Source organism: Phaethon lepturus, unplaced genomic scaffold (assembly GCF_000687285.1).
Source record: "Phaethon lepturus isolate BGI_N335 unplaced genomic scaffold, ASM68728v1 scaffold18020, whole genome shotgun sequence".
NCBI lineage: Eukaryota > Metazoa > Chordata > Aves > Phaethontiformes > Phaethontidae > Phaethon > Phaethon lepturus.
The window spans coordinates 17,546-28,917 of NW_010509983.1; the positions used below are offsets into that span (position 1 = coordinate 17,546).

Here is an 11,372-nt window from a genome sequence, read left to right on the forward strand (position 1 = left end):
TCCCTACACAGCAGGCTGTAACAATTACATGAAAATAATTGGGCTGAAGGGGACAGCTGTAAAACTATAGCTTATTTTAACTATGTAAGTCAAAGAGAACCAGATGACCTTCTCTGATTAAGTCTTTAACTGCCAAAAAAAAAAAAAAAAACCAAAAACCAAAAAACAATATTTTCAGGACAAAGCAAAAAAGGCCTCAAAGCTTAATTACTTAAGAGAATCTTGTTCACAGCCCTAAGAAATTGGTATCGTTGACTCTTGCAGATAACGAGGTTGTTCATATCATTAGTTTAAGAGCTTACTTAACCTACCATAAGAGCCAGTGTAAAACATGAAGGAACATCAACTTAAAAAGAGAGAAAACACTTTAACTTGTATTTCATCTTATTTTCCAAAATGTAACAGCAAAAGAATTCTTTCTTTGAATTAATTAAATTTTTTTTTACAACCAAAGGTACATTAAAAATCATGGTAACTTACAGAATTAGCAATGGCATGAATGACTCTTGAAAATCCTACTGCATCATTCAGTTCTTCCTGTAAACAAAAATTCTGACATTAGTGAAACAAATACAAATATTGTCAAAACTGTACCTTCGAACTGGAAGACACAACAGTTTGGCTCAAACTGTCTCTCTCAGACATGACCAAGAGCAGACCATGGAGGAAATGTCAATATTTGGAGGATAAATGAGGTCAAAGCCGGATGCTGCTGACAGAATTCCAGTTTTATATGTAGCTCTAGTTCACTGTAAAGCTGGACAAGTCACAAGCTATTGTGGTGGATCGGCCAGAAGCCAAACACCCACTCTGCCTTTTGCTCACTCCTTTCCCAGGCAATAGGGTGGAAAGAAGAAAAAAAAAGAAATTCAAAGGAAGCCAAAAAGACTTGTGGATCGATATAATGACAGTTTAGTAAGAAAAGTAAAAGCTGCATGCACAAGCAAAGCAGAAAGAAGAATTCATTCACCACTTCCCATCAGCAGGCAGATGTCCAGCTGCTTCCTGGGAAGCAGGGCTTCCGCACGCTTAAAGGCTGCTTAGAAAGATAAAGACCCTAACCATGAGCTTCCCCTTCCAACCACTTGCCCACCCTCCCCAGCCTACTTGATTTTGGGGAAGGATGGGAGAGAGAGAGAGAGAGAAAGCCTTGACACTGTGCAAGCACTGTTCAGCAGTACCCAAAACACTTGTATGGTTTTAGCTGTTGACTGTTTTAGCCACAAATGCAAAGCACAGCAACATATGGGCTGCTATGAAGAAAGTTAACTTCATCCCAACCAGACCAATACAGCTGTAGTCAGCTCATTGTCAACACGTTATCTTCAATAGTGCTCAACAGCTATTAGACTGCAAACAGCTCAAGAAGATATTAAAATTAAGCTATGTATCTTTAGCCATATTTTTTTTACATACATTGTTATACGATGCAACAGGTTGAACCCTGATTGTTACTTCTATTAAAGTGAGATTGTATTTTTATGCTAACATTGAGATTGGGGAAGAAACATTCACTATTTATATAAACAAAAATAAGAAGAATTATTATACAAACACAACATTATATAATGTGAGTTACACATTTTAAATTGACCCAGATTGGGGGGGGGGGGGGGGGGGCACTGACTACAGCATCTATTCTAGTTTCACTTAAAGAATTTTTTTGTAACAGATTTTTCTTTTTCAGGTCTAGGGAAGTAATTTTTGCCTTGTATTACCTGTCTTTGTTCAACCAGAAGTAAAATTCAATAAAAATATTCAAAGTTATTTTAGTTCAGCTCTGGGTGCCACTATTCAGAGTGAGTAGTACACGTATAAAGACTGCTTCAGAAAAATCTACTGTAGTAGTACATTGTCTCTAACTTGCCTTTTGGAAAAGATGTCACATTAGTTGAGGTCTCTGTTAGATATTTCTCTCCCACTTAAAAGGCATTCTGCATGCAAGTACTATTTGCTCCACCCAAACTGACTTTATCTTGAAACATGTAAGCACAAATCACAAGAGTGTGATCAAAAATTCCTACGATTCAAGTCTTACGACTTCTTGAAACTTGCATCAGACTTAGTAAGCAAAGACATCAAGTCCCACAACAGTGCCTGAATATACCAGACACGATCTTCCAGGCAACTTGTTACTACAGTAGTCATGTGCAGCATGTTTCTATCAAGAAAAGTCAGATGACATATTAATTGTGCAGGACATTTTAACTCAGACAACTAAGAGCAAACAAGTTTTGTAAGAGAGTGCTCCTCCAAGGACAGATTGTAAGTTCAAATAATGTGAAAACTGGCTTGAGAATTTCTGCAAGACTTTTTGCAATGACTATCATTATACAGAAATAATAAATGTAATCAACTGATGTTTCCTGTTACTAGACCATGCTTCTCTGATAGAACAGGTTCATATAAGGAGGAATTCACTGCTCCAGAATATTGGTTCAGTATTCTGCAATTACTCAGTCTTTAAAATTTTGTGTCTTGCAACTCTTCTTGCTCTATTGCAAAGCACCAGTTATCTGGTAGAATTTGGAGGATCCATTTGAGACAACAGCCACAGCCAAACAAAAGGGAAATACTACCAAACCCCATCACACAATTTGGCATAGGTAATTGAAGTCATAGATTCTCCCCCTCCCTCTTTCACATAAACAATGAAATGGAACAAACTTACCTGTTCTTTTGCTTGTTTCTGCTGTTCTCTTCTTTTTCGTTCTTCTTCATTTACCTTACTAATAACAATGTATCTCTCCTTCTAAAAATAAAAAATGTATAGTTTGAGGAATGATTCAGAGAAGTTCATATTTAAGACCACTGCAAGTTTCTGTAAATTTACATTGTAAAGAAGATTGTTATACCTCAGCAGCAGTTACTTGGCAACATGCCTGTTTCTATTTTAAGCACCACTTTATCAACTACTCCCAAAAGCCTGCTTCAGAAAGCTGTATTAGATTCATGCACCAAACTTAACTTCTACTAACATCACTTTTTATTTCTGAGGAAAGGTTATCAGCATTTCCTCGTAAACAGTGAATTTCAAATAACTTTTGAAGCAGAGATTTGTGCTGGGAAGTGAGGATACAGCATGTGATGCCACTGTTTTTCCTCTACAATGAGGATCTACTTTTCGCCAACAGACTTACTTTTCACCAATGTCAGATGTCATGATAATGACATATGATTATGATCAGATATGATTATGATCAGATAATGTCAGATCCACTACATCTTAAAATACATTTTAGTATCCTTTTAAAAAAAATATTAAGCCACACAAATACATGCTTACACTTCATATGTTGGTCACATCTAATGTTTAGAAACTAGTTCATTGTATTCCATTTAAAATGTTTTGCATTTTGCGTAACAAAGCTCAAGCTAAATCTAAAAGTTAGGACACTTGGTAAAATTGAGAAACACAATTTCCTTTAAATAGAACAAATGTTACAGCCAGTAACATGCCTAGTTACCTTATCTGACTCCAGAGTTTCAACATGGATACCTTTTGGATACCTATATCAAAGCAAAAGAAAAGTAAATATAAGTAGTTATTAATTTGGCATTTAGCATACTGTAACTACAACAGTGATTTGGTAGTAACAATGAAACATGAAATTACAAGTCTTAAGTGCAAAAGAACTATTTAGAGTTCCTTTTTAATTTAAAATAACGCAAAATTTGAAGCAATAGGCTACTTAAATTGGCCTCCTTACGTTACCTAACAGTAACTAGCACTAAAATGTATTTTCTTATGCAATTTCCCATTCTACTGCTGTGGAACCTATAACTACTTATTTTAGTAATATTAAGTAAACATCATCTAGGTATTTCATGACAATGTAGAATGTCTGCTTTCCAAGAAATCCAAAACCAAAACACTGGTGAGAAAGCTCTCATTTACTTGCTTGCAGCTACAAGATAGCTTCTTTGGTGACTGCATACCTTTAATGTCACTTATTCTAGTATTTATAAACAACGCTGAACTTCCTGCTAACAGCAAGCTCTAATAGGATATATTAATAAAAATATATCCTATTTTTAAAGAAGTCGTTACTTCTCTTACAGTGTTGCATCACTCTGCCACAATCATGTTTAATTCCCAAAGTACTACCATACACAGAGCATCCAACCAACAGCAAGGTCAGAGAATATTGTCTTTCACTGCTTAACAAGTAGATATTACTCTGATCTTCCCATTATAATAAACTAACCACAATTATATAACCATGGCAGAACCAGTATGTCCTTTGCCCTCTGCTACTACTAAAACTAGTACTAGAGAACACATACTACAGTACTGTTGTATGCTCTCCACCCTGACTTCTCACACAATTTTGAACCCAGACCTCATTTTCAAGCTGTTTCATGTCACAGACCTTGGATGCACCAAAACACTGTTGCACAACAGAACACTTCAATAGAAAGAATGACCTGTGAAGAGTTCAGGACACAAGGGTAATCAATAACCTCACTGTTTTCTGCTTTAATTATCTCCATGCTAACTTCACAACTTTGCTATCTCTCACCAATATATACACACACACAGTGTACACAGCTGTATACCCATAAAACAACACAGCTGAATGTTAAAAAAAAAATTACAATGCACGAACACAATCTTCCATTCACTGACAGAATCTGCAAGAGTAAGTGTCAGACAAACATAACAGAACACCATGTGCTACTGGAAGCTATAGATGTTCTATCAATATATTAAAAAATTCACGGAAGAATTCTTGAAAACACCTCTCCAGATTATTTTCAAGCTCACTTCTTGAGATTCCATTTTAGAGAGAACTGTGTAAGTAACAGTGTGCCAGATACTGTTGCAACACTGAATTAACTAAACGTACAAAAAAAATTTCCACTGTATTTTCCATGTTTCAGCAGTCAGATGAAAATCTCATCTCTACAGCCTTATAGTTTCTCCTGAGGCTTAAGGGATATATTTAGGCAAAGATGCTGGATAAAGTACGCCAAGAAAGGAGAAAAAAATTAATACTAGAATTAGGAATAATTCAATCAGAAATGCTTATACTTAGCACCTAACAGAAAATTAAAAACATACCAGTACCTACTACAGAACTAGTAGTTTTTCAAGTAAAGGCCACAATCTGTATAAGCAGCACATGTACTTTTTGTTCATTAAAAACCTCTCAAGTTGCATTTGTTACATAATATTTGTTATATAATATATAGGCTGTGCTGTTCTAGTCACAGATTTTAGATAGGAATGATAAAATAAATACAAAACTTTAAAATATTCAAATGAATCATCACAAACCTGTTTAATGCAATTTATCTTTAAAACATTATAAGAGTCTTCTCATAAAGGGGGGAAAAAAAGTATAAATGAATCACCTGTGAGGTTAAGTAGATCAGATCTCACCCAGATTTCTTATCAGAAATACTAAAAATATACAGTTAGGCAGTATTACCAGTAACTTACTTCCAGCTCAAGGTCTGATAAATTAATTTCCTCTGAAATCTAAAATCAAAAGACAATTATGTTACTAATACTCCTCTTACAAAAGTGTTTCAAAGTAATAAAGTTCAATTAAAGCTGGTTCCGTGTTCATTTGTAGAAAGATTTTTAAAGCATAAGTCACTGCTACCAGAGCCTATAGGCTTGGAAGGGTTTTACTGAATTTTGATGTTCAGTTGCCAAGCTGTAAAGGCATTTAGACCATTTTGTACAGTTATCTGCATATATTCTCATAAGCAAATATTCTGTAGTCATGATTACTGAATATAGATACAGTGACTTTACCTTACCCCCAGCTTCGTAATGTTCTACTATTTCTAATTTTTTTTTTTTTTTTTTTTTTTTTTTTTTTTTTTTTTTAAATAACCATACTCTCAAAACATCTGGACTCCAAAGCTAAATAGACCATGGGAAGAAGACCCACTAACAAGAGTTTCAATACACAGCGTCAACTATGAATAACTGATAGCTCAATAGATTTCAGAAATTCGATTATAAAACGCATATCCAAGCCTTATGGAGCACTTTGGCAATATCAAAAGGAGGCTCACATACGCTTCTTGGATATGCTGAAATAGGCTGTCACTACATGCAGAAGTTATGGCTCATAAAGCAGAGTATGACATCCATATAAATTACTACATTTTCTCAACCTTCAGAGATTAGTCAAATGTAGATTTTGGTACAGTTAATCCAAGTAAAGATATTTTTCCCTGTCACTCCCTTAATTCTATATCGCCAAAATAAATAATTTTTGTAGAAGATATGTAATTTCAGAAACTGACCCTGTACATGGCTCCAGTTCCAAACTTTCATTTTCCTCATTCTTTAGTAAGTCTTCTATCTGTTCCCTGGAAGAAATAGATTATTTGGTTCTATATCCACTGTTTTCTTTTGACAACATTTGCAGCTCTCCCCAAAAGACAAGAAAACATTTCATAACAAAAAAGAACTATTTCACAGCTAGTGAACTAATAAAAACAGCTTCAACATACAAACACGTCACTACTGTTTGTGGTTTAGTTTCAACAAAAATCCAAGAATATTAAATTTTACTTACACTACTTTCTCAATGAATTTTTTCTGATCTTCAGGAATTGTTACAGGACACTTTGTGGCATTAGGAGAAATGTACGACAGAGATCCTGCACCATTGGCCTGAGAACGTTTTTCATCATACTGTTCCCTTAGTTGTCTTTCTTCTTCCTGATTTAAATACGGAATTCCTAAAAAGACCCCAACAACATTTAAAAGCTCAGAATAATTTAAGACAAATTAGGGATGTATGACTTAGCAAAGGCTTATTACTAACAAAGCATTTGCTAGTGTTACAGCCCCGAAGGCTCAAAACATATCCTTCCCTTTCAGTCGTCTGTTCTAGACCTCATTCTTTGCCCGTGTCTATACAGGCTTCCTTCTAGCACATGCCAGATTGGTTGGTACCACTGGACTCTTAACAGCTATATGCCTCATGCGCACAAGGCATGAGCCTGAGGACTGCAGAGCTGTAGATCACAACCACAAAAATATTTAGTACTCTTCTTCCCTGCTATCTGCATCACTTGAACAATAGACTGCAGCAGCACCTTTTACAATGCACTGACAGCTTTTCTAAAGTGTTACTACTGATCCATTATACAGCTACATAACTTGTTAATTTATCTACTTATGTTTAGCCACCAAATAAACAACTAAGCACTTATCTAAATAGGAATTCTATTCAGTTGAATCTATACAATGAATTTTGGAAAGGGAGTAACTATCAGCACAATTGTAGATTGGATAAGAATAATTCTAAGAACCTCAATATGTGCTAAGAGACTATCACTAATGGCTGCCTTTTTCGTTTTGCAAAAAATGAAGAAAGATGCCATCATAAATTTTACAGACTTTGAAAGAAAGAAAAAAAAAACCACAACTCACCGTTGCGAAAAACTTTATTAAAATCAAATCCTTGGTTTGCTAAAAAATCTATACTTGAACTCTGCAACAAAAGAAAATATCTTTACAATTGGCAAGAGTATCTGTGGCATAAAAAGATCAATCCAGTTGTTTTTACACTTTTTAAGAAATTATGCTAGGTCCAAAATCAAGAGCAATTAAGTTTATTACCCTAAAAAGAAGCCACAGAGACTTTAGGCAATGCTACTTTTGCTATTTATTTTCAACTTCCATAAAGTGTAAGAACAATACATACACTAAAGGGATAAAGATGAAAGAACAAGCTACGTGACGAGAAGAAACTAAAAAAAGCAAAATGTGGTTCAGGAGAATAAATCTGAGACCAGAAAAATGCTGGCAATAGCCTGGGAAGCAGTGAAAGTGAGATAAGCAGATGGGAATAAAGGATCGAACAGAAAACGCAAGGGAGCAGGAAGTCAGACAGGGGTCAGGGGGAAATAATCTTGCCAGGTTTGGAACATTATCTCCAATTCCAGAAATCACACAATGTAATGTGTAGCAAGATTTAAAAAGTCAAAGATATGCCCTTAAAGCTTGTTTTTAGGGATTGCTCTTAACTAATACTTATTTCTTGAGTAAGAAAAAATACAAACCCCAGAAACTTATGTTCTTCTGCCTTCTAAGCTGTTAAAACAATCAACCACTTCTCCTTCTACAATGATGTAGAGTTTTACTTGAAATATTTTTTACAAGTTTGCTGCAGGTATACCTTAACCAAACAAAATCAAACCTGTTTCTCTACTAACCTGACAGACAAACTTGACATCTGGTGAACTTCTGTTAAAGGGTTTTGGAAAAATGTAGAAATTAAATGACTTCATTATATACCTGTGAAAAAGATGAGTTGCATGTCAGTACAGTTTATCAATATTACTTCATGAATTCCTCAATTAAGAAAACAAGGAATAAGAGAGTAACAACATACTTTTCTTCTGTGTGATCATATTTAAAAGTGCAAAGGCCAAACTGAAAGAGCAAAAAATCCATGGAATGCTGGAAAGGAAAGGAAAACTTTGCATGAGAATAAAAATCGTACACATTTAAAGATAACCGGGGTGCATCCACAATAAATATGATTTCTATCCATTTCAAGATTAAGCAAATCTGAATCTTCTTAACCAACGTTTGTTCTGTCGGTAATTTTGAAGTAAATACACCAGAGTTTTTCAACTCGTTTTCATTCCCATTTAATCATCTTACTATTACCCAAGATGATTTGTAGTATGCACTTCCACTCTGTAAACAGACAAGAACTGAGGGAAGTCCCACCTCTCTCCACTTGTTGCTCACACACAAGAGATCCTGCAACTAAAGCAGCTGTCAGTCTCCTTCTCAACATTCATTTACATTCCCTCATAGCAGGCTGAGGGACACTGGTTGTATATAGTTTTCAAATACATGTAGTAATATTTAGTATTCTTCTAATCCACGTGGCTAACAGTGGATAACGTGACAGATATACTAGCATAGTCACTAGGCACTTTATCATCATGTCCTCTAGCATTTCAGAATTGTTAGAAAGGTTTTTAACACCACTGCAAGTGTACAAGAAAATAAACAAGCACTGTGGTCTCATTGAAGGACTTGTTCCTCCTGAGGGCCCATTTTAAATACGAAGAACATACAGGATTATTCAGTTTATCATAGGGAAAAAAATAATGGGTAGGAACAGGACATGCAAAATTAGTCCTCTTCTCTTATCTCCGAGTATAAAGATCAAAAATATCAATAATCAAGTAACTTTTACCAGCTAATAAGTTAAGTTTTAAGAAGGTGACAACAAAGAATTTGTGGCTGGCTTCTCATATACCAGACCTCTTACAATGAGCAACAGAGAGTGACTGTGTCTGCAGAGCCTGAATTGTCAGCTACCCTGAAGCTCTCAAAGGCTCATATTCAGCCAAATTAACAGAATATGGCATCCTCTAGCTTCTCAGATGCTCTTCAGAGACTGGTCTCTGCTTTTATCATCCCTTTTAGTGTGGAGGGGTTTGTTTGTTGCCGTTTTTTTGGTTTGGTCTTTTGTTTGTTTGGTTTTTTTAACTACAGCTTCCTGTCCAGTTTTTGCCATTTGTTGTCCTAATCTGTCAGCAGGAGTACTAACCAGTAATTCCCTCATCCTGCAGTGTCTCCTAACAGAATACTAGTAAACAGTGTTTACTGACTCCTTGGACACTTCAGGAAACAGCATGTGCCAAGATGCTTAGCATTTCTCTTTTCTGATTCCTTTCTCTTATGGGGAAAAACAAAAAACAAAAAACCACCACCAAGAAAAAACACCAAACCCACAACCCAAAACATCACAGTTTTGACCTTTTGACCCTCACACACCATATGTTGTCTCCTGTGGTCATTTGGCTATTTTCAAAACTCTTCCTACACCCTTCAGCACTGTTTTTTTGTGAGTATGTGCTGCAGAGAGGCAGAGGCGGTGGTGGTGGCAGCTGGCATTTAAGTTTTATTAGGGACAGTATATGCTGGAAGGGGGAGGCAGTTTGGTAGAGTCCCTACTCCTGATGTAGTTTCTCTGTCACCAAATTTCTCTTATCCAGTTATCCAGTACCCCTCTGAACTGAAAGTTTTTAACACTCTCAACATCCTTTAAAAAGTTCTACACATCTACTAACTCTTGCGTGAGGAATCACATCTGTCTGTTCTGACCGTGACTTCTGTAAGTTTAACGCAACATTCCCTAATTCTTGTGTTAGTAGAGACAATGAAACAAGCAATCCCCATCTGCTCTGTGTAACTCAATTTTACAGACCTCTGTCATATTTCCCTACAAGGAGTTCTAACCTTTTTCCAGCGTTTTCATTTTAGTCAAGGTAAACACATTACCTTTTTAAGTTTCTGATACCTTTCTTCTGGAGTGTCAAAGCCATTGGTTAACGCACTAACAGAAGGCCCATCGCTGATCCCTGAAAAAGCAGAACGTATTTTGCTTTGGGTAAGCTTCTCAAAATTTGCCACAGCAAAGAAATGCATCAACTGGCAATTTAAGAAAAACATTTTCACTTAAAGTACGTCAAGATTATTTCAGTTAAGAAAGGTTTTCTACTGCATAAAAGTATGCACACTAGCGTAAAAGCCACCCAGTTTAATAGTAGCGTTCTAGCAGTAAAGCTCTGCTGCTCTGGTTCCTACTCAACATGACAGTAACATGAGAATATCTACCAGTAACATAATGTTGATGGGTCTTTACAACACAATGCAGGATCAAAGTCAAACTAAAAACGGGAAGAGTGTTGTCCGTAGATTTACTGAATGATTTCATTACCTTATGCAATACACAACAGCAACTGTATTTCCATAATCACCATATCTCACAAAACCCAATCTTGATCACATTTATGTTTCATGGTTGACTAATCTCTGTATCCCAAAACTAAAGCATTTATAAAGGCATCTCTCTCATACACAGACCCTCTGGGTTTTACAAACATAAGAGTTCTTACTGCTGTCTTTCCCTGTCCAAGCACTTGCAAGCCCTCCTTTATTTATCCCATTCTCTTGCTTTCATGACACGTATAATTATTTTTTTTCCTGAGCTGCAACTTGAAAATCAATTAATATGTTAAAAGATGACTGTGGGGAGGGAGTAGAAGCAGCATGAGTACGACAGGTATCTTTACTTGACCAAAACCCAAAACCTTGCTATCAAACATGTAAGTGGTTTATTCATTTTGTGGTAGCCTTAGCTTCAGCTTTTTCAAGCCAACACTGAGATACGTTACACGAGCGAACCCGGGCACCTGGGACCCCGCACAGATATTGCCAACAGTCCAGAACCACAAAACGCGCGACTGTACCTGAAAACTCCCCATCAATGGCCAGGAAGTCCGACTCTTCAATGGCTTCATACACTTTGCTTAGGTTATCCTTAAAATCTGCGGGCAAAGGGGTAAAACACACCTGAGACTACTCCTAC

General features: G+C 36.1%; 1 protein-coding gene across 1 annotated transcript in view; it reads right to left on the minus strand.

The window, feature by feature from the left end:
* PARN (poly(A)-specific ribonuclease) overlaps nucleotides 1-11,325 on the minus strand; it is a gene marked incomplete at its 3' end in the record, with an annotated part of 24,774 nt that extends 13,449 nt beyond the window's left edge. The window contains exons 1-11 of the mRNA XM_010293581.1: nucleotides 11,254-11,325; nucleotides 10,283-10,362; nucleotides 8,370-8,437; nucleotides 8,191-8,272; nucleotides 7,406-7,466; nucleotides 6,543-6,708; nucleotides 6,268-6,333; nucleotides 5,447-5,485; nucleotides 3,468-3,510; nucleotides 2,672-2,752; nucleotides 481-537 (exon numbers count right to left, since the gene is read on the minus strand). Coding sequence (XP_010291883.1) covers nucleotides 481-537; nucleotides 2,672-2,752; nucleotides 3,468-3,510; nucleotides 5,447-5,485; nucleotides 6,268-6,333; nucleotides 6,543-6,708; nucleotides 7,406-7,466; nucleotides 8,191-8,272; nucleotides 8,370-8,431 — 657 coding nt within the window. The remainder of the gene's footprint in view (nucleotides 1-480; nucleotides 538-2,671; nucleotides 2,753-3,467; nucleotides 3,511-5,446; nucleotides 5,486-6,267; nucleotides 6,334-6,542; nucleotides 6,709-7,405; nucleotides 7,467-8,190; nucleotides 8,273-8,369; nucleotides 8,438-10,282; nucleotides 10,363-11,253) is intronic.
* Nucleotides 11,326-11,372: the final 47 nt, after the last annotated feature.